The sequence below is a fragment of the Dermacentor andersoni genome, chromosome 3 (genome assembly GCF_023375885.2).
Source record: "Dermacentor andersoni chromosome 3, qqDerAnde1_hic_scaffold, whole genome shotgun sequence".
In the NCBI taxonomy this organism is placed as follows: Eukaryota; Metazoa; Arthropoda; class Arachnida; order Ixodida; family Ixodidae; genus Dermacentor; species Dermacentor andersoni.
The window spans coordinates 7,316,908-7,341,003 of NC_092816.1; the positions used below are offsets into that span (position 1 = coordinate 7,316,908).

Here is a 24,096-nt window from a genome sequence, read left to right on the forward strand (position 1 = left end):
ATAGCCAAAGAAGCAGCCAGGATTCTAAACGGCAAACACCCCTCTGATATTGTTCACCACATAGTCTGGTTCCCAGCTCACATGGGACCAGACGTATTACCGGGTCACCTGAACCCCAATGAGATAGCCCACGACCGTGCCGCGAGGGATGGTGTCTCGGGTGAGTTCGGGAGAGCTCGTCCACAGTGATCCACTGGTTACTTTTCAGGAAATCACCTCTCATTACAGAGGGAATAGGCACAGTTTTCCTTTCCCCCATCATAAGCTCAACAGGCCACAAGCTAGCACGCTTCGCATGCTCCAGACGGGGTCCTACCCCTCTAGGAGCTTTTTGAACATCCTCCACCCGGACATCGATCCACTCTGCCCAGATTGTGGCACTGAATTTAGCTCATTAAATCGCATGCTCTGGCAGTGCGCTGTGTTACAGGATTTTAATACAGAAGAAGACTGGACGAAGGCCATCACAGACCCGAGACGGGACGTCCAGCTCCTGGCTGTCCAGAGGGCCCGTGAACGAGCGGAAAGGCATGGCCTCTCTGTTCCGACCTGGGACTAGCCAACGGCTGGGTAGGGACCTGCAGGCCCCCGCTTAGCTCCTCAAGACCCCAATAAAGTCGTTTGCTGCTGCTGCTGTCGTCGCGACGAAAAAAGCGACCCGCGACTTATACAACACCAGTCAGAACCTTGCCGCTTCAGACACAGAGATCACCAAGTGGGGCGTCCGTGCCCACTGCCTCACCGCGCGGGCGGCCAGCGGCGGAGCGAAAACAAACTCGACCGCACTCCGCAATGCCGGCATGTCCGGGGACAAACGCATGCAGCACGCGCTAAGAAACCTCCTCCATAGTCCCTAGGCAGAGTCACACATTCAAGGAGCAAAGGTCCCTAGATTTTTCTCTCTCGCACCCACGTAGAAATGTCGAGCGTCGCGAAAAACGCCCCGCCCCGCTGCACCTACTAGCAATTGTAAAGATGCATCCGGATACCAAAACATCGTGCGCGCCAGGCGCTTCATTGCCTTCATGCCTGGATGGGTCTGGTGAAAATCCTGTAGAATAATTGACCACACATCCTCGGCCAAAATAACCCGATGACCCCAGTAGATTAGTCCATTACTCACAGTAAGTTCACGTCTGCGGGTGAAGTACGGCTGAAAACACTGCTGCTCCGGTCTCAGTTGGTTTGGACAGCCGCGCAGAATCCATGTCTTCACTTGTCGGAGAAGGACGTCATCGCTTGCGCTGTCTGCCAACTGCTGTGCACAAAGAGAAAAATCTGTCAAGGCTTGCGCATGCAGCACATATTCTACAGGATCATCTTCATCGGTTTGCCCACGTTATGGCAGAGGCAAACGGCTCAAGGCGTCGGCGTTCACGTTCAACGGTCCTTCCCGATAGTCTGTCATAATGATACGCCGATAAATGTAGTGCCCATCGCTGTATCCTAGCCGCCGCCATTTGCGGAATAGGTTTGTCGCGATGAAACAGCCCCGTCAATGGCTTATGATCTGTTATCGAAAAAAAAATTATTACCAAAAAGATAGTCTCGAAATCTTGTCGCATCGAAAACTAGTCAGAGCACTTCCTTTTTCAGTTGCGAGTAATTGCGCTCCGCCCGTGCTAAGGTTCTTGAGCGAAAGGCTATCGGATAATCTTCGCCATTGATACGATGGGACAGTACTGCGCCCAAGCCGACCGACGACGCATCGCACTCCAGTCGAAGGGGCTTTTGTGGGTCACAGTGCACAAGAAATTACACAAGGCACTCTTTACTTCTTGATACGCTCTGTCTTGAGACGACTCCCATTTCCATTGCATACCCTTTGCCAGCAAGCCATATAAAGAAGCTAGCTAAGTTGACAAGTTGGGCAAGAATCTCGCGTAGTATGTAACCAAGCCCAAGAAAGATTTCAGCTGGCTTACCGATGTTGGCTTCGGTGTGGCTAGCACAGCCTCAAGATTGTCCTGCAGTGGTTGAAGACCTTTAGCATCGATGCGATGCCCAAAAAACGACACTTGCGCTTCCCTAAACCGGCATTTGGCTTTGTTCAACTTCAAGTTGTATTCACGCAGCCGCTGAAACACCTGCCGCAGTACGGAGTTGTTTTTCTTTTCTGCCACAATGATGTCGGCCAGGTAAACTTGAACATTCGGCAAACCTTGCCGAATCAATTCTATGAATAGCGATGAACGGGCTTGCGATGACTCGACACGGCAGAATGGCTATATATTGCCTCGCTGCGACCATCGAGCACCGCCAGCGCGATTGCAACGTGTTCGGCTTCCACGGGCTTCGAAGTGCGTACCGTAGCGCAGCAAATGAGCCTGGAATTAGAGTCGACGATGTAGACAGCGAATGACACTTGTTGGACATATCATCCGCGAAGGTAGGCTCAATGTGGTTGTTACGGACATGCTTGAGTAAAGCTCTACTTCTGGCATGACGTCTGCCGAAGTTGTGTGCGGGGTGCATATTGCGGGGAATGGACGCGATGTGCAGTTGAGACCTGATGTCGCTGGGAATCGGCGCGGCGTCGGGGCACTGGTCGACAGAGTTGACGCCCATGTCGTCGAATATTTCGCGGCCCGCCACGCTGCCGGATAGCCTGAGCAGCTGTGAGCGCTCTTGCGCCTCGATTATTTCTCCGAGCGTGTTGTGGGCTTCGAGATTGAACAAGTTTTCGGTGTAAGTGCTTACAGGTAAGCCGAGGGTGCGCTTGAAGACCTTTCTGATGGGGGAATTCAGCTTCTTCCTCTCTGCAACATTCCAATTATGCATGACCGCGGAATATGAAAGGTGGCTGAGCGCAATAGCATGTATAATGAGGATGAGATTGTCTTCTTTGATTCCCCAGTGCCTGTTGGCGATCCTCCGGATGAGGCTGTGAGCGCTCTGCGTCTTGGCGGTGTTCTGAGTACGGTTCCATTGGCACCGTTAGGCTCCATATACATCCCCAATATTCGGAGCGAGTCCACTCTGGGCACCGGGAACCCGTCACCAGTGAAAAGCCGTATTTCGCTTTCGGACGCCGGTTTTCAATCACGATGGCCGCCGCCTCTGGGTCGTCTCTTGTAGAGAAGTAGTTCAGATTGGGATGGAGGACACCTGAGCCAAGTGGGGCGGAGGAAGTGCTCAGTCGCATCGATGGCGCTCTGCATGGCGTCCTCAACTTGGCCGTCGCTGCCGCCGATGCACCGGATGGCGATATCATCAGCGTAGGTGGTATGGTTGATTCCTTGAATCTTTGCGAGCTCCTGGGAAAGCCCCATCATTGCGACGATGAATAATGTTGGCGAGATGACTAAGCCCTGAGGCGTGCCGCGTGACCCGAGGGTGATCCCATGCGAGAGGTATCCTTCGATCTTGAGCTTGGCAGTTCTCTGGCTAAAGAAGGATCGGGTGAAGTAGTAGACCCTCTTCCCGAGCCAGAGGCTGGTAGTAGACTGGAGAATGAATTTGTGAGAGATATTGTCGAAGGCCTTCTACAGGTCTAATCCAAGGATGGATCTGGTATCGCCCGTGCTCGGGTCGATGATCTGATGCTTTATCAGCTTCATGGCGTCCTCTGTCGAGAGGCCGGCTCTGAAACCAGTCATATTGTGGGTGTACATGTCATTGGTATTGACGTGCACCGTGAGCCGGTTGAGCAGGGCATGCTCTGCGAGCTTACCGTCACAGGACGTCAGGATAATTTGTCTTATATTGTCGATTCCTGGTGATTTACCGTGTTAGGGGATGAGTACCATGTAGGCCGGATTTCCATGGAGGGAGGACAGGACATGTCGGATCTCGGCCGCAGTGATGTCCTGGTCGAACTCCGGCACCACACACCCCGCGTAGTCTGGGAAATGGGTAGGAGCATAGCTATGCGCGACTGGCAGGTACTTGTCTATGAACATGTAGGCAGTCAACTCGTCCGGGGTAGAGTCGGTAACGAGGTGGATGGCTTTTGCGAGGGGTCGTCTGGCTGAACCTGGTGCTGCCCTCATCGAGAAGGTGTTTGAGCAGACGCCAGCTCTTGCGGGATCTCAGCTGGCCCTCGATGGATTCGCAGAGCTCCTCCCATTGTTGTTTACACAGGTTCTTGCAGTGCTGTTCGATCCCCCTGTTAACCTCGGAAGCCTTATTGCGGAGCCTCCTGTTATGCTTCTGCCCCTTCCATCTCGTGAGGAGCGCTTGCTTCCAGCAGATGGGCCAACTTGCTATCCATCTTGTCAACGTCAAGGTCAGTGATGATCTCATTGGTTGCCGCTGTGGCGTCGTCTCTTATCCATTTGTACCAACCTTCGAAATGTGTCCCGGCCGTCGGTGCGCACTCGGCTCTGATCTTGCAGAAAACTTCCCAATTGATCAACTTGAATTTTCTCGTGCTGCAGCAGGCAATCGCGAGGGAGACTTCGATGACGTAGTCGTCGTGCCCACCGTTTCACGTCAGTGGCGTCGTGTCCACCGTTTCCCACCAGTTCAAACCCGGCAGTCAAACGGTGAGGCCGCGTTTGGTTCGTTCTGCCGAAGAGCAGGTTGCGTTGAAGGAACGACAGCGGGAGTGGGCCGCGCGTCGTGCGTTCGACCGAAGAACAGGCGGCGTTTCATGAACGCCGCCGGGAACTCGCTCGGGAAAGGCCTTTGTCGCCAACGTGCCGACCTCGCCGTGAGGGAGTGCAAAGCCGAGGCGTTACGACAACGAAGAGCCGTGGATCCCGAGCTTCGCTTGCACCCCTCTTCACAGTAGTGGAAGCGCGGTCAATTTTTTTTTTCACTCATGTCTGTTTGACGGACGTTATACCATCAGTAGTGAAAGATTGCTTTCGCGAGCGTTCCGAAGAAAGGACCAGTGCTCACGCAAAACGGCCGACTGTCCGCCGCGGAAGCAGCTCGTGTGCCTGTCGCCATCCGCGCAGGTTTCTGTGAAGCCCAAGCACATGACCCTCGATAAAATAAAAATGGTCGCGGCGCACACACACTAAAAAAAGTTTACACGCTTTGGGGTGAATATCTGTCACACAACAGTAATCGTCATCTGCCTTGCTTGCGTTTCCTTTCTTGAAAACGCCGCGCCCGCTACTTTCCGGTCGGCAATGCTATGTCATGCTGATAAGGCGCATGCCGTTCGTTACTGGAAAGTACCGCGCTCGCAGCGTTAAAGAAAGGAAATGTGGACAAGACAGATGACGTTTATCGTTGTGTGACAAGATACGACTCAAAGGGTGTAAACTTTTCTTAGAGTGCAGCACAGGATCCTATCCTGGTTGCCTGCGCCAAATTTGCAATAAAATTGGGATATGCAAGTTTGATTTGCTTTGGTGCCTAATGCTATGGCTGAGCCCACTAAAACTAAAAAAACATTTTCTAAATTAAACAAAAAATAGTAAAGGAGTATAGTGATCATCATCAGCAACAGCCTATTTCTTTATGTCCACTACTGGACATAAACGACAGCAACGCCGGCCCGCAGTGGTGGAGCACAGAGATCAACCGACCACATACAATGAAATTGCGCAGCACTTCTATCTCGGCAGGAGAGACTTTCCCCTTCCACACAAGAAGTTAAATAGAGCGCAGGCATTGACCATCAGATTATTGCAAACAGGCTCGTATCCCAGCCCGGCTTTATTCCACAAGATTTATCCCGACACCTATGCCACTAGTCCTTGCAGGCACTGCAATGACATCGCTAGCCTAGACCACATGCTCTGGCGTTGCCCCTCGTTACGAGGCACAGAACGAATCAATGAAGACAAGTGGCTCTCCGCTATCAAGAGCCCCGATGCCGGGGCGCAGCTATGGGCTCTCCAGAGGGCCCACGATGCGGCGGTCGGGCATGGCCTGACTGTCCCAACGTGGGAGCGGCCCGCAGCGCGCTGAGTCGCGTACCTCAGGACCTTTATTAAAGTTTTGCATCCATCCATCCATCCACTACTGGACGAAGGTCTCTCCAAGCGATCTCCAGTTATACCGTTCTTGTGCCTGCAAATTTCCTAATTTCATCACCCCACCTAATTTTCTGCCGTCGTCAACTGCGCTTCCCTTCCCTTGGCACTTATCCTGTAACTCTAATGGTCCACCGGTTATCTATCCTAGAAATTACATGGCGTGCCCAGCTCCATTTACTTCCCCTAATGTTAACTAGAATATTGACTATCCCCGTCTGCTCTCTTATCCACACCGCACTCTTCCTGTTTCTTAAGAGGAAGCTTTAGCTCGAGTGCTCCTATCTAAATACACGTAAAAGGAGAATTCGTTTTTCTCGGCAACCACTGCACCAAATTTGACGAGGTTTGTTGCATTTAAAAGACAAACTTCAAATCTAGTGACTGTTTATTTCGAATTTTGGAGTTAGATTGTCAATTTTTTATTAAAAATTGGCAAAAATCGAAAATTCTCAAAAACCGAAACTATCAAGTTTACAACTCTGTAACTCAACCACTAAAAATGATAATGCAATTCTGTGAATCGCATCTAATAGTACACCTAAAGCGGACAAAATTGATATGTTACACATGAATATTAAAAAATTTAATCATGGGGAAATACAACTTTTGCAAAACCGTTGTAACCAACATAACAAATTAACGTAAGATGTAAAATGACATATTGAATTTGTCCGCTTTGAATGATCTAATGAATGCCGTTTACAGAACCGCGATATCAGTTTTTGATGCAGAGCTATGAATTTGTAAACTTCGTGCTTCTATTTTTTTCAAACGGTCAGATATTTGAAAATTGTTTTAAGAAACTTCAAGCCCTAAATCAAAATTCCGCTTCATCAGTCACTAGAATTTAACTTTCTCTTTCAAATGCAACAAATTTCATCAAAGTTGGTGTAGCACGGCTGAATCTGCAGTCGTCACGGCGCACCAGTAATCCCGTGATCTGTTACGTCACGTTCACTTCTGTATATATGTTACTTGCGCAGCAACAATAAACTCGTTGTTCGCCCAACTGCTGGCCTGGCTACATGGTGGCAGCGGAACCCAGCCGATATGTCGATGGCGTCTGCGCTACTACTGCCCCCGAAGCCTATGGATGCATCGCACTACCCTTGGATTGCCTGGAAAACTTGGGAAAGTGAGTTTCTGCTGTTTTCCACTGCTACGCAATTGAACAAGCAGCCAAAAGACGTTCAAGCAGCCACGTTGCTAGTTACCATAGGCGAAGAGGCTAGGAAGTCGTACAGTACCTTCAAGTTCGAGGAACCGGAAAACAGGAATCACGTTGAAGTTCTGATTAAGAAATTTGAGGAGCATTACAAGCCTGCAACGAACTTAACATTCCAGGAGTTCCGTTTTGGTTCAAGGAACCAAAAAGAAGGCGAGACGTTTAACGAGTGGCTAACAGAACTGCGTGTGTTAGCGAAGAACTGTGAGTTTGGGGACCTTGAAGACCGCATGTTGCGTAGCAGAATCATTTTGGGCACTCGGGATAAGAGCCTACAGCAAAGACTGATTACGGAAAACCCGACGTACCAAAAGACAGTCGACATTTGCCGCACGCAAAAACTAGGCAAAGAGCACTATCGTGAGATAAGTGAAGCTACGGGCGCCAGCGAAGGCACCATAGTAAACGCGGTAGCAACAAGAAAAAACGTTTGCTACAAATGTGGGGGTCAAATGCACCGCAGTGACACGTGTCCTGCAAAAGGAAAAACATGCCGGAAGTGCGGAAGGCTGAACCATTTCGCTCGAGCATTCAAGTAGTCCAACTTTCCGCGCAGTGCCAACCAACAAATGCGAGGGTTACGAACCGAAGGCGACGATTTTTTTTTTTTTTTTTGCAAACGTTGATTATCGGTGCGATAACCACCGATCATTGGAGCGCAACGGTCTACATTGAGGGCCATCCCATCATGTGCAAGCTAGACGCAGGCGCCAATTGTTGTCATTTGAAGAAGCGACGTTGCAAAGCTGCCAAAAAAAGCCTCAACAAGCCTGCAATGTCAAGCTCGCAACATGTTTTGGCCACACAACAACTGCGCATGCGAAAGTCCAATTGATACTTTCAGCAAATGACAGCAGCAAGGAACAAACGTTTTTTATTGTCGAACAAGACGTCCCTGCCACTTTGAGTGGCGCAGCAGCTGAAAGTCTCGGCTTCATATACCGTATGCAAAACATCCAGCATGAACTGTACCCGCCAGCGCAGCCTTTTGCAGCCGTCTTCGAGGGACTTGGGCAGCTAAAAGATTTCGAGTACGACATGAAGTTCAAGCCAGACTCGGTGGGCGTCGTCGTTCCAGCAAGAAGAGTTCCTGTTGCTCTTCAGGACAAAGTCACGGCTGAGCTACAGCGTATGGAAGCCCAAGACGTCATAACAAAGGTAACCGAGCCTACGGAGTGGTCTAGCCATATGGTTACAGTTGTTAAGGACACGGTTAGAATTTGCCTGGACCCTACGGCGCTTAATAAAGTACTGCTGCGCGAACATTACCGAATGCCGACCCTAGAAGACTCAGCCTCGCAACTCTCCGGTGCTAAGTGCTTCTCAACACTCGACGCAGCGTCAGGATTTTGGCAAATTAAACTCTACGAATCAAGCTCTAAACTATATACGATGAGCACACCGTATGGGCGATATCGGTTTCTTCGAATGCCCTTCGGCATTGCGTCAGCTCCAGAAATCTTCCAAGCAGCTATGCATCGCTTGCTGGAAGGCTTACCGTGCGTAGCCGTGGTAATGGATGACATACTACTTTGGGGCCGCACGAAAGAGGAGCATGACCACCACCTGTCGCTTTTGTTGGCACGCTGTCTCGAAAACAACCTAAAGCTAAACCTCCAGAAATGCACCTTTTTGCAGCCCGAAGTCCGCTACCTAGGGCACATCCTTAGCACAGAAGGCCTCCGCCTGGACCCTGGTCGAGTGAACGACATACTGGAAATGAAAGAGCCAAAAAACAGTAAGGAACATCATGCCTAGACAAAGTCTTTCTAGGCATGATGAATTATGTGCAACGTTTCATTCCCAACATGTCCGTCGTGACTGCACCACTGAGAACATTGCTGCGCAAAGGACATTGCCTGGGTTTGGACCGAGGCTCAGCAACGAAGTTATGAAATGTTGCGTAAGAGCTTAGTTAACGCACCAATCCTTTCCTTTTTCGATGCAACAAAGCCGGTCACCCTTTCGGTCCACGCGAACCAAATGGGAGTTGGTGCAGTGCTTATTCAAGACGGCCGCCCCGTCGCTTTCTCGTCACGTTCACTAACCGGGGCGCAGCAACGCTACGCACAAATTGAGAAAGAAGCATTGGCAATTGTGCATGGCTGTATCAAGTTTCATGATTACATCTTCGGCCAGGAAAGCGTAACTGTCGAAACTGATCACCGCCCCTTGGTGCCAATATTTAGCAAACCACTATATCAGTGCCTGCTTCGCCTGCAGCGCCTGCGCTTGACGTTGCAGCGATATCCTATTAAGCTGACCTACAAGTCAGGGAAAGAGCTGTTTTTGGCTGACGCCTTATCTAGATTCCCTAGCAAGCAACTCTTGCAAGAAGAAACCGAGCAATTTCAAGTAAATGTGCTTGATTACATTTCAGCTTCGCCACAGCGCCTTCTTCTTGCGGCCACCAATGAAGATCCTGCTCTCGTCAAGCTTCCAGGTTACGCCGAAACAAGCTGGCCAGAAAGGAGCGAGGTACCCGAAAATGTGCGTCCGTACTGGTCCTACAAAGAAGAGCTGCACGCGCAAGACGGCCTTGTTTTTCGCAGCAACTAGGTAGTCATACCATCTTCAAACAAAAGCGAGAAATTATGCTGCTACTTCACGCTGCGCACCCGGGAGCGGAAAGGATGAAGGCACGGGCAAGAGACGTCATGTACTGGCCAAATATGTCGCATGAGATAGAGCAGTTTTGCAACAATTGCGCTCTCTGCCAGAAATACCAGCCGCGAAACGCGAAAATGCCTCTTTACTGCCATGACGTCCCAAAGCTGCCCTGGGAATTCGTTGGCATGGACCGGTTCTTCCATGACGGCCGTGAATTTGCTGTAATTGTGGACTTTTATTCTTTCTTTTTTGAGATCCGCGAACTCCGTCAGAGCACTGCTAGCGCTCTGACGTCTTGGTGCGCAGAGCTGTTCTCCACACATGGCTTACCGCTTAAGCTCTGCAGTGATAACGGACCACCGTTCCCCAGCCGGATTTTCAGATTTCCTGCAGAAGCTAGGCGTTGCCCATGTTACGTCAAGTCCGTATCATCCCCGATCTAATGGTATGACGGAAAGAGCAGTACAAGAGGCCAAAAAGCTTCTAAAGAAATGTTCACATAACCGAGTTGACTTTCATATGGCGTTGCTCGAATGGCACAACACCCCCAGAGATGATATTCTAAAGTCACCTGTGCAGAGACTCATGGGACGGCAAACCAGGACTTTGCTGCCTGTGCCCACCAGCCACCTAGTACCAGAGGCAGTATCAAGCACAGCCGTTCACAGCCGGCTCCAGGATATCCGTCAACGCCAGAAGGTCTATTATAACCGCGGAACGAGGCACCTACCACCCCTCTCTCCAGGTCAGCCAGTCATACATACGACACCCTCCAGCGAACCTGGTCGCCTGCTATTCTTTTGAGGCCAGCCAACACTCCCCGTTCAGCGATCCTGAGAACGGAAGATGGTCGAGAAATCGGACGCACAAGAGAACACCTGCGGGACTTTCCGATCCATCGCGAAGATAGTCCAGCAAAGGCTCCCGGAGAATTGTTCTAAAGAAGACCACTCGTCCCAAGAGCTACGCAGAAGCACGAGGACTCGCCACAAGCCCTGTCGATACCCGCAACCTGAAAGGGATAATTAATTTCTCTCCCAGTAAAGGGGAGATGTAGCACGGCTGAATCTGCAGTCGTCACGGCGCACCAGTAATCCCGTGATCTGTTACGTCACGTTCACTTCTGTATATATATGTTACTTGCGCAGCAACAATAAACTCGTTGTTCGCCCGACTGCTGGCCTGGCTACAGTCGGTGCAGGGGTTATCTCATAAAAACGTTTTTGCGTTTTACATGAATTTGAATAGGCCGCGTCGGAGTTGGGCCCGAGCTAAAGCTTCCTCTTAACGTCACCCCTAACATTTTTCGTTTCATCGCTCTTAGGCCGTCCTTAACTTGTCCTCGAGCTTCATTGTTAAGCTCCTAGTTGCTGCACAAGTTTTTTTTTTCTATTTCTCACCATGAATACCAAAAATGTCAATAGCTCCTATTCTTTACTCTATTCATAAAATTCACATTACTAGCGATTACTATACTATATTAATTTTCTTATGACTCCGGTTAAAAGAATATAGTAATCGCTGGTAATATGCATTTGAGGAACAGATTAAAGAATGGCTGCTATTCATTTTTTTTATATTCATGGTGAGAAAAGAAACGGTATCAAAATTGACATTTGGTAGCGTTTTTCTTTCGCAAGGTCGCCATCTTTGTTTATTCTCCCTGCATCCTCCTCATCTTTCAGAAATTTTATACTGCTTCTTTTGCCTTACGCCTGAATACGAATCGTGTGGCTTTTCAAGCGCCAAGGATGCCATGCAGAAGGAATGACTGGAATATCTCGCCAGTTCAATATTTATTCGTTTTCAGAAATTTCCGGTGTAGTAAATACTGGAGATGTACTTGCCGTTGCATATATAGAGCATGATCTGCCAACTGCTAATGTTTATGCACAACGATCTATTTGGAGTCTTACTAAGTGGGCACTATAAATTGAGAAAAACGCACCAAGTCGTTTTATACCGGCTGACTCCTCTGCATTTTCTTGCCAGAAAATGGCCACATGTAAGTGGGGGAAATTGGTGGCAAAACTTCCTTGAACTTCGTCCCAATCTTTCTTAGCCCTGAGCTCGGTCTAACGTCGGAGATTTGACAGTGTTCAGCAGATAGCCGTTCCAATGAACTGCAAGAGATCAAGAAACATAACTCGTCTAACGCGAGCCTCGTCTTCACAGACGTAATCCAATGAAAATAATTTCTGCTTTTCTAGGTGCACCAATAATTAAAACCAAGAGGCAGATGTAAAGAAGTCATTTATTGCACGTCCACATTTCAATGTAATTGTTTTATTCAGTATCTTATTTAGGTCAATCACTAGTGCACAATCACTGCATTCCAGCGGTACCAAGACATGAGATAGAAACTCGGAACTGAACAAAGAAGCTAGAGAACACACTGATGACTGCGCAACTGGAACAAAAATACAACCCCCCCCCCCCCCCCCCCCCTCCGAAGAAAAGAAAAGAACATCGACAATGACCGTCAATGTAAGCAAAGCAGCCGAACCCTTCTAGAGAACTATTCCGTTTATTAAAGGAATGGTGCACTTGAATTAAAGCGTATATTTGTTGCAGTGAGAATATTGTCGTTTCATTGCTTAATTCTATCCAGAACAATTCGTAGCAGTTTTGTATGTGGCTACCAGCCGATTCGTCATGATTGTGTTCACTCCAGCGCCGCAAGCACCGGCGTGCAAGGCGACCGGCATTCTGCCTTCTGGCTGCCGCAGCCGCAGCCGCAGCCACCACAGTGAGAGACACAACTCTGCCGCAGTTTTAGCTGAGTCCAGGGCCTCGCTTGCGGCTTTCGCCAGTGCTGATTCGATGAACGCAGCGAGGAACGTTTGGTCTTGCGTTTAGAAGGCTCGAGTGAGCCATCCAGTATTCGGGGCCAAGGATAGTTGGGTTTCTGAGGAGAGTCGAGTGGTGGGGTGAGATATCGGTGCCAGAATGTCTGTTCAGTGTTGGCGTGTTGTTGCTGTTTCGAAGGTGGTGAGTCTGCTGGGCCATTGATATGGTGCAATCTAGCAGATGCGGATAGGGTGTTGCTTTGTGCTTGTCTTATAAGTATGCCCTGGCTGCGTTGCAGTGATGTGCACATTTTGTAAAGACCCGTCTAGCCTCTTGATGCTGCTTTAACATGAGGTGCGCGGTTCGTAACAGCGTCAGGGTTGTATTGCGCATATCCGGTCTCCAAAGTAGAGAGTCTCGACGAGCAGGTCAGCCCATTCAGTTACCGTAGTCCCGCGTATCCAGATACCCAAATTATTTTCGTTGGTTTTCTGAGGGATTGGTGAAGTCTTTCGCTTAACTTCCTTGGCAGGGAGCTCGCTTGCACTGTTCTGGAAGCGCCTTTGGAGTCCGTGAAGATTGTGACGGCTGTGCAGTAGCTGGTACACGCTGCACAGCCCTGATTGTGGCTGTAAGCTCAGCCCCATGGGATTTCATAGGAGAGGTGACTTCTCTTCATACGGGATGAGCGGCAGCGTCCGTTACGACTATGGCTGTAGCCTTGTCGTTGACCCTTGCACCGGTGAAGAGCTGTGTAAAGTGTGGTTTCTGGCGACCACAGAGGGCTCCCCACCACCTCAACTACTAAGCGCCGCCGCCCAAGGACCTCGCGTCTCGAAGACGTTCCGCGACAAATACGCACGCGCCTTTTCCATCGGTGACAGTCCGACCACCAACCGCCACAAAGACGGGCGAAGGAGCCAAAGAAAGCTTTATTCCCTTTAAATTGATAGGCATGACATTAAAAAACAGGAAGACAGCGGTGTGGATTAGTGAGGAAACGGGGTAGAGTCGATATCCTAGCAGACAATAATAGGAAGAAATGGTGTAGGGCAAGCCGTATAATGCGTGCAAGCCTGATAACCATTGGTCTATCGGAGTTGCAGAATGGGTACCTAGGAAGGAAATTAAGAAAATCATGTTAGGTGACGGCAGAGAACTAGGTGGTTTGATGAACGTAGAAAATTTTCAGGCTTAAGATGGAGTCGGACGATGCAGAATAAGAGTAAAAGGCGTCCTGTGGGAAGGGTCTTACTTACATATTTATTTTCAATAATGCTGCTCTCCTTCGAGAGCGTGGCAGTTGGGCAGTACAATAATTCTTCTGTACAGTGCAAGGAAAACAATGTATAGGTTACACAAAAAATGACATAAGCAATGCAAGTTATACACATTATACAAGTAACACCATGTTAAGATCAAACGGAATAGTAAAAAAGAAAGAAAGGAGAATAAAAAAGACAAGAGGTACTGCGAGAAATGGCCAAGGAGAATGACGACAGCACAGGTGTCACTAGGGGCAAGTAACAAAACGGAAATAACTAAAATTAAACCTCGAGCGTTTGAGAACCATTATGGCAAACGAATAAGCTGTCGTAAATGAGAAGGTTTAGTAAAATTTCCCAACAAATAAAGCTATCTTTGCCGGTGTCCCTGCATGCATATATACTCTTATACACACACAGTTATTTTTTTTCTTTTTTGTGAGATAAATTCAGATAATGATTCAATGTTGGTGATAGGTAGCATCGAGTTGGTTCCATTCTGCTATTACGAGCGCGAAGAAAGAATACTTAAATGTGTCATTTTTACACACGTATTCTGTCAATGTGTGCGCATGCTTATTACGTGTAGGTCAAGCCTCGGAAAATGAAATGTGTTTGGCGGTATCTATCCTATAGTTATTTTTTTATTACTTGAAACGAGAATTTTAAGCAAGCGTGTTTCGCTCTTGTGGATAGCGTTCGCAAACCGGACTGGTTTTAAATATTTGTTGGCGAGTCTGTACGTTTATATTTGTTTTGGATGAACCTCACAGCTTTCCTTTGTATTGATTCTAGTTTGGTTATGTTAGTCAGTGTATGCGGAAAGCAGACTGTGTTAGCGTATTCGAGAACAGGCCTTGCAAATTATGTGTAAGCTAGCAGCTTCGTTGACATGGTTGCTAGCGCCAGGCTTCTTTTTAAGAAAAATAGTTTGCGCAGCGCCTTTGAGATTATATTTCTGATATGTTTGTCCCATTTGAGCTCAAAGGTCAATGTAACGCCTAGATATTTGTGTTCTTCAACTTTGTTAAGTGGAGTACCGTTAATTGCGTACATAAAGATAGATGATACCGTTTTCCTGGCAACAGTCATGATCGCGGACTTTTGTATGTTTATCTGCATCTGCCATTTAGAGCACCAATTAGCTATGTCAGCTAAACAATCGTTTAATTTAATATCATCATTGTAATGATTAATTTCTCTGTATATGACGCAGTCGCCCGCGAATAGTTTTATCTTGCAATTGATGTTAGCTTTTATATCGTTCCTATAGCATAAGAAAAGCAATGGTCTGAGAACAGACCCTTTGGGGACTCCGGATGTTACTGCGACTGTGTTAGAAAGCGTTTTTTTCGTAAATCACAAATTGCGAGTGGTTACTTAAGAAACCTTTTATCCAAACAGAAAGTTCTCCTATACCAAAAACATTTTCAACTTTAGCTATTAATTTCCTGTGATATACACAGTCGAAAGCCTTAGATAAATCGAGTAGCATCAAGTCAACTTGACTGCGGTTAACTGTAACCGCAAGATCGTGGACTAGTTCTGTTAGTTGAGTTACTGTCGACCCGCCGTGGTTGCTCAGTGGCTATGATGTTGGGCTGCCGATCACGAGGTCGCGGGATCGAATCCCGGCCACGGCGGCTGCATTTCGATGGGGGCGAAATGCGAAAACACCCGTGTACATAGATTTAGGTGCACGTTAAAGAACCCCAGGTGGTCAAAATTTCCGGAGTCCTCCACTACGGCGTGCCTCATAATCTGAAAGTGGTTTTGGCACGTAAAACCCCATAATATAATTTTTTAGGAGAGAAAAATTTATGCGCTCTAGTAATACTGTCATGTGCTTTAAGATTATGTGTTCGAGAAGTTTACGTGATGTGCTAGTTAGTGAAATGGGTGTGAAATCTGAAGGTAATGTTGTATCACCTCCCTTGTGGATCGGGATTTCCTTTGCGATTTTCCAATCATGAGGTAGTTGTGAAGTCGTAAGTGATTTCCGGAAAACTAGGCCAAGATATTTACTGCACCACTCTGCATATCTTTTGAGGAAAGTATTAGGCACATTGTCGGTGCCACTACCTTTTTGGGGTCAAGTTTGAGCAGTAGATTGAAAATGCCGGCATCCGTAATGTCTAGTTCATCGAATTTCGTGTGATGTTGCGTTGCAATTGCGGCAATAATATTATCATATATAGTAAATACTGACCGAAAGAAAATGTTATATGTGTTAGCCTTAGCAGAATTTTTTCGGGAAGAGGATGTGATGTCGCGTTTTTATTGGCACGAAAGTAATTCCAGAACTTCTGGGGTTTATTAACAAGATAATTAGGCAGTGGTACATCAAATTAGTGCTGTTTAGCACGTTTAGCTTAAAGTTTGAATTCCACGATGGCGTCTGGTAATTTCTGAATTCTGGATTCTGCCCTGCCTTTTGTTTTTATTGCCTTACGTAACCTTTTCAAACGTCGCTTTGCTTGAATAACTTCTCGCTTGATCCATGGATTATATTTTGGAAGGCACTTTGTTTTTGTAGGTACACAGTGAGTGATGCAGCAAAGCGCAATCGATTTGACGTGACACCAAAGGGAATTTACATCTACTGAAGCCTCGGAGCCAATTTCTGAAAAATGCTGGAATTCATGAGCGAGGTGCGTTAGTATGCTATTGTCATCAGCGTTTTCGAAGTCTGTTACTACAGATACAGAAGAATGAGTGGTTATGGTGTCACCAAGAGGTACGATGCACACTGGTACGTCGTGGTCTGGTATACCAAGGAGTATATAGGTTTTTATACGGTTTATGTCGAAGTGATTACTGAAAAAGATTGGATCAAGCATATTCTGAGTATTTCCCTGTGAGCGTGTGAGGCGCGAAACGATCGGATGAAGATTGAAGGTTAGCCTGAGGTCAAACAATGCATCCGAAGCTGATGACGAGTAGCACATACTATTCCGGTTAATGTCTAGCAGATTACAGTCACCCATGAGGACAACGCGGGAACCAAACACGTGACGTTCCATGTAATCATGAATGACACTGATAGAAGCATTACCAGAGTCTGGGCTCCGATAAACACGACCTATGAATATGCTCGTACCGTCACAATGTAATTTGCAAAAAATAGCTTCTGCACCCTGTATCGGAGGTAATCTCCAGTAGGTGCAAAAGATGCCTCAGACTTCGGTAAGTGAGAACTGTTTCTTCACTGGCAATCTTCAATCGATGCCTTCTTTTTTTTCTCGCGCAGCACGGAGCCGTAGTGATGCTATACCACCCGTGTGCACCAAGGTGGTTTGTGGAGAAGCTACGGAAGCTCGTAAGAGGCTGCTTGAGAAAGCACATCATAACTCCCTATAGGCAACTCACCCTTCAACGAGTAAGTTTTGATTCGCAAGAGTAGTACACACCCTAATGCCAGGCAAACAGATGTGCGCAGTGAACCTGCATGGCGGAGGACTTTGATTGATTGCTTCCTGAACCAGAAATAGAAGTAATTTATGGGGAAGCAAGTACGATAAAGGGTCATGAGTAAGGTGCGAGGTGTCTGGAAAAGAAGCTGGGCAGGCCGTGTAATGCGTATGGCAAATAACCAGTGGTCTATTAAAGTTACGGGATGGGTACCAAGGGAAGAGAAGTGTAGTCTAGGACGGCAAAGGATCAGGTGGTGTCAAAAAATGAAGAAATTTGCGGGCACAACTTGGAATCAGGTAGCACAAGAAAAGGGCAACTAAAGGTTGCCCAGACAGTTTGGTTTTGTTCCGAATCGAGGTACCACAGCACCATTAAAAGAACTCTCAGATGAAGCATATTCCGCACAACTTATTCACCTGTGCGCTGTTTCTAGACGTAGCCAAAGCCTTTGATACAGTGAACCATAGCATCCTACTGGCGAAACTAATTTTGATGGGATTCAGAGGGCCATTTCACAAAGTACTGCGAAACTACATGTGTGGTAGGTCGCAGATAGTTATGGCCGACAAGGACACCGTCAGTAGCAAGCAGTGGCATACAGCCGGTGTTCCCCAGGGATCCATTTTGTCAACCTTATTGTTTAATATATTCATAAATGATCTCCCTACAGTAATTTCTAAAGGCACTGTCTATCAGTGTGCAGATGATACGATAATTTTAACAAAGCATTTAAATTATGAAAAGGCTGTGGGCGCCCTGCAAAATGCAAGACATAGTTTAATGCACTGGTTTGCAAAAAATTGTATTAACGTAAATATCAGTAAGACACAGTTAATGTTTCAGAAGTCCCTCGAAGACCACAGCGATAAACATCCCAGTATACTTGCATGATCAGTACTGTGTTTCATATACATGTACCCCTGTTAAGTAGACTGTGTGCGATATCCCGGTTTATTTCTTGATAGCAGTATGTCGTGGCGTCATCATCTGGCCTATCTGTATGGTAAACTCAGGAGCGTCACTTGATTGCTTTTTAGCATAAAAGGTTTCACACCATCATCTCTGAAAAAAACCGTAGCGCATGCTCTCGCGTGTACAGCATAGCACGATACGGAATCACCGCATTCGCTCTCTGCGCCTTGCAATGGCAAACGAGAATTGACAGTTCATCAAAAAATATATTGAAAAGTGTTGCGTATGGATGTGGCCAGCTGTCAGATGACCATTTCTTTTCGACATTGGGTTTCTCTTCATTTCAATCCTTGTACAAGCAAACTGTCGTTCTTCGTAATTTTTGGAATGACTAATTCAGAGAAATATGTATCCTCGCGACTTTTGAGGGACAACACGCGTTTTCACGTTCCTCGTTCATTACCTAGGCATTGTGAGGCACGACGGTGTGTCTATGCGCAAAAAATGTTTAATGGTCTGTCTGAAGAATTATTTTTGGCTCAGTCAAAAGGTATTTTAAAAAATTGTCTACTGCAGTTTGAGTTGTCCGTTGCTCTGTTGGGTGGGTTTCAAGTTTCAAGTGCATTACCATAAATGCAAGATACAATACATATATGAAGGTGATATATTCTCAGGAGGAAGCCCAAAAATAAGAACTGTGGGAGGGCCTCCTATCAGAATAGGATAAAATAATTTCAGTAAGCACAGGAATGAATTGACAAAAATATAATATATTCTTACGGAAGGATGAAAGAAGAGAGAGGAAGAAGATCGCGAGACGCTGGCTGCTGCGTGTTGTTGGTGGTCAGCCATCTTAGCTACTCTGACTTATCTTGTATGTATATTGTAAATACAGTGTTCCTGTCATGGCTTGTCATCCGTTCACCGTCGACGCGAAGTCGTCGACGGGGTATACAAGCCGGTTGGTTGTTCCGTACTCAAGCGAACACAGTCAAGGAGAAAGAGTCGGGAGAAAGAAAGAAAAAAAATATTTATAGACTGACAACGACACACAATTTAAACGAAACACAAAAACACAAGAACACTAACACACATGCAGTTAATCTAGATCGATGATGAATACAAAAGAAATACAACGAACAGTTAACAATAAGCATAGAAACTGACACTACACAAAACACAGTTATCGGTGGTCAACTCAACAGAATTCAAAAGAAAACAAATGATGGCATACGCATGGCCGAGCAGCAACAGAAAGTCCATAAAGCGTGGAGTCGACGGCAAAGCTTTCCCGAAGAACGCTGGCAAGCTGATCTCTTTGCGGTGGATGCGATTGCTGGGCTGGCTTTCCCGGGAGTCTAGGTCTGACGTCTTCCCTCGAGCAGGGTGAGCTAACTTGAGGGGAACTACAGTGAGCTCCATTGCAGACGTTGGTTTGTCGTCTCTTTCGCCAACTAGTAACTTGCAGTTCAGACGCTGCTAGGCGGCCCAGGCGATACTGGATGGCACTAGCTCATTGACGCTTTTCAGCAGATTGTAGGCTCAGCTTCTGGACTCTAGACTGCCCAGCTCGGTCTAAAACCAGCGTTTAAATAACCTCCTTTTCCTAGTTCCCTGTGGTGGGGAACGGCAGATATTGGTGACGGTCCAATCAAGTTCACCCAATTGGTTCCCGGCTCCTCCCATGGTCTTGGCCGCGCCCATTTTAATTAGGGGCGAAGGAACGGGCGATTCCTCCCTTCATTTAGAGGTCGTGCACTCGTATTGCACCACACACGCACACCCTTGAGTCCGTGGGGGACCTCTATTGCTCATTCACAAACATAGGAGAAACGACGGCAGCCGGCCATACGGCGCTTTCGGCACACATACACTGTCGGCACTTGGCGGACACAGGATTGCATAGACACCAAATACTTCGGAGTAATCGCACCCCCACCTTCTTGAGGCCCAGCCACCGAGAGGCGTCGGCAAGCTTCGGCACGCGCCGACAAGCGAACGCTTCGCTTCGCATTGGTCGGAGAAAGAGGGCACGCAACCACTGGCACGGCCGCTGGCCACTGGACAGAAGCTCACGAGCACATCATAATTGGATTTCTCCGTTCTTTCTGGGCATGCGAGAGAGAAATGTGGGGACATTCGGTCCTTGAGATTTCTCTTCGCCTAGGTACTACGGAGAAGAAAGCTGTTAGCTCCATTCGTCCCTAGCCGAGCTGGCAACGCAATCGACAGAATGCGTGGCCGGCAAGGCGAAGAAGCCGTGGTCCAAGGTGAGTTTGTTGCTATTTTGTTGCGACGGTAGCATATAAAATTTTTATAGTCGCAGGGGGATACGTTTGGAAGTGAGGTGTCTTCTCGGATGACTTCAGTGGCAAAGCATTACGTCGTGCCGATGCGCCATTGTTCATTAGTGTCGTCGAGCAAGCTCAGCATACCGCACACTTTAGGAGGTTCGCGGGAACGGAAACAGCTTATGAATTCGATTGCCGTGCCGAAGCGAGTTTGTTGCGTTTTTTGTTTATTTTTGCTGTGGTTTCATATTAAATTATGATAGTCGCAGGGGGATACGGTTGGACGTCAGGCGTTTTCTCGGATGCCTTTAATGGCAAAGCATTACGTCGTGCTGATGCATTGTTCATTAGTGTCGTTGAGCATACCACACACTTCAGGGGAATCGCGGGAACGGAAACAGTTTGTGAATTCAACTGCCGTGCCGATGAATTAGTTCTTAATGTAACTGAGCATACAACACACTTGGAGATTCGTGGGAATGGAGCATATTGTACTCTGTATGTGAAAGTACTAAAACTTGCGTCGCCATGCAATCTGAGCCGTAAATCGTTATGAGAGCTGTACAGCCACACTGGCAAAACACTACGCCCTGCGGATGAATACGGAACAAATGTATGCTACAGAAAAATGGTCGTCATGCAATTTCATAGCAATAGACCCTTGGAAAGCTGTACAGCAACACTGATATTGGCTACGTGGTGCGGATTCGTAGCGATTCTGAGGTGTTTGTGCGCAAGGGTAATTAATGAAGGAGAGGGTGTTGCTAATCCCTGCTTTTACGATGTCTAGCTCATATACGGGAAGCTCTATGTGGGCGAAACAAGGGCTCAGATCGCTACAACCGCGTGCGAAATAGCTCTGAAGGCCTGCCAGTACACTTGTTCGGCGTCTCCGTGCTTGTACTGCGACAGGAGATGTGACGGCAGGTGCGCACACTATATCCTCCGACAGTGGCCGCTTTCCACTGTTTGTATGCTTCTCTGCAATACACTGCGCATGCTTGATTGCGCGACACTAATGCCATACGGCGAAGCTGACTGTAGGCAAACGGCATTGTGCAACGCTCGAGCCATCTTGTCCGTCACTGCGGATAGAAAATGCATACACGTTCAAGCTATTTGAGCTGCATCATTTTGTCGATGTTTACCCCTCTTTACTAGATGAAGAGGATAACGTACGCCTGTGTGGGTGATTTAAAAGATTGATAAAAATGCCTGGTAACCTATATGCAGTCAGTCAAAAAACACTATTTATGCAGGTGTCCACGCTCCTGTACAAAAATGCAATTCAGTGATGACTGCTCAATCGAAAGCTGAGAAAAAAGATAGCCGACTTAAACAAACAAATCGAAGAGCACTGCAAAACCTTGAGCAAGCAACAGTGGGACGAAGCCTGCAACGCTGCGGATGGCCAACTCCACAACGGAAGTACGTGGCGACTGCTGATGCACCTGCTGGGCGAAACCCAATGCAAATCCAAGCAAAGAGCCGACATGCAGAGACTTCTGCACAAAGAAAAAGGGGCGCCGAGCGAGAAGCAAATCGTCATGAAACTCTGCGACAAGTATCTCCCGCAACGACCGACGGTCGAGCACGGCCGGTACACTGGGTGTCCTAGTCCCAAGTTAGATGAATACTTCAGTGAGGCGGAAATCATAACGGCACTCCAAGGACTCAACGGCAAGTCAGCCCCAGGACCGGACAGGGTCAACAACAAAACGCTCAAAAACCTGGACGACAAATCTGTCACCAAACTCACGGGCTATATAGACAAGTGCTGGAGAGAAGGCCGCATCCCGAAGCAGTGGAAGAGGTCCAAGGCTATCCTCATACCCAAGCACGGAAAGCCGTTGAGTTTGGGAAAACCTACGCCCAATCTCTCTCACGTCGTGCGTGGGTAAGGTCTTGGAACACGCCTTCCACAACCGTATCAACAGCCATCTAGAAGAGACGGAAGGCTACCCCCACACCATGATAGGCTTCCGATCCCGCCTGTCCACGCAGGACGTCATGTTACAACTAAAGAACCAGATCCTTGACGACAATACAAGAAACACCAGAGCCATCCTAGGACTAGACCTGGAGAAAGCATTCGACAACGTCGCTCACGAGTCGATCCTTAAACAAGTCTCTGATCTGAACCTAGCTGGGGGAAAGGGCCTACAACTACGTGAGGGACTTTCTGAACGATCGCAAAGCCACCCTGACGGTTGGCGACCTCGAGTCCGAAGAACAAACCCAGGGAAGTGCAGGTACCCCCCAGGACTCAGTTATATCTCCGCTCATTTTCAACTTCGTCATGCTGGGTCTCCTCAGCAAACTACGGGAAATCGAAGGAATCCACCACGCTATACGCAGACGATATAAGGATTTGGGCGGACCGCGGCAGTGACGGGCAAACTGAACACTCACTACAGACGGCCATTCACAAAGTCGAAGAGTATCTCCAAGGAACGGGCCTCAAATGCTCCCCGAGCAACTCCGAACTACTCCTTTACCGGCCCACGCGCAGAGGCATGCCACCAAAGAGCTACACAGGACCCCGGGACTACGAGGAAATTGGCCTGTACACCCAATGCGGAAACGCAATCGCCAATCGCCAAAAATCCTCGGAATGATCATTGAGGCCAACGGAGCTAACGGCGAAACTGTGAGGAAGATCGAAGGCAAAGTCACCAGCGCCACGAGACTCATAAAGAGAATAACCAATAGACACGCGGACATGAAGGAAGAAAACGTCATTCGACTGATCCACTCATTCGTTGTCAGCCACATCGCCTACGTAGCCGCCTACCACAACTGGTACGTCGCGGAAAAGAACAAGATAAACACGCTCACAAGGAAAACGTACAAGATAGCCCTGGGCCTCCTGGAATCGACGAGCACCGAGCTTCTGGCTCAGCTGAGCATATACAACACCCTAGAAGAAATAGCCGAAGCACAACGCATCTCGCAGCTCGAACGCCTGTCGACCACCACGACGGGAAGGTACATTATGAACACGCTCGGCATAACGTACCACAACCAGCACGGCCAACAAAATCAGAGAGACCATTACGGTGGCAACCATCCCAAGAAACGTGCACCCCGATTACAACCGAGGTAGAAGAAAGGCAAGAGCCGAGGCTCTGCTCCGTTCATTCGGCAGGGAGAGAAGCGCGCGCTTTGTCGACTCAGCCGAATAAGCGAACGGCCAAAAATACACCGCCGTAGTCATAGACGCAGTCAAAAATCAGAACCACACGCAGTGTATACACCAAACACTCGGAAATAGCGGAGGAAGTAGCGATTGCGCTGGCCCTCACAGAACAGGAATGCGAAGTCGTACTAAGTGACTCGCAAACGGCAGTAAATAATTACGCCAAAGGTCGAATTTCTAAGGAAGCCCTGTCCATTCTGGCCAAAGCGGGCAGATCCAAAACCGCGAGCTCGAGGATCATATGGTTCCCCGCGCACGTCACCACGGAAGGCGACGCGCTCCCGAACCTAAACGAGACGGCGCACCGGACGGCGCGAGACATGACCCGCCGCGCCGAACAGGGCAACGCCTCTCGCACGATAGCGAACGCTTCTCGAGCAGAACGGGACAGGCTCACCAGATACAACGACATAACCAGTGAATACAACTCCAGACGAACACCTTCCCTAATCCA

At 48.0% G+C, this 24,096-nt stretch overlaps 1 protein-coding gene across 3 annotated transcripts in view; it reads left to right on the plus strand.

Annotated features, from left to right (window-relative positions):
* Positions 1-24,096, plus strand: part of LOC126520954 (uncharacterized) — a 206,212-nt gene that overhangs the window by 113,848 nt on the left and 68,268 nt on the right. For all 3 annotated transcript variants that reach the window (XM_050169785.3, XM_050169784.3, XM_055065654.1), the window contains one exon: positions 17,077-17,205. In XM_050169785.3, coding sequence (XP_050025742.1) covers positions 17,077-17,205 — 129 coding nt within the window. The remainder of the gene's footprint in view (positions 1-17,076; positions 17,206-24,096) is intronic.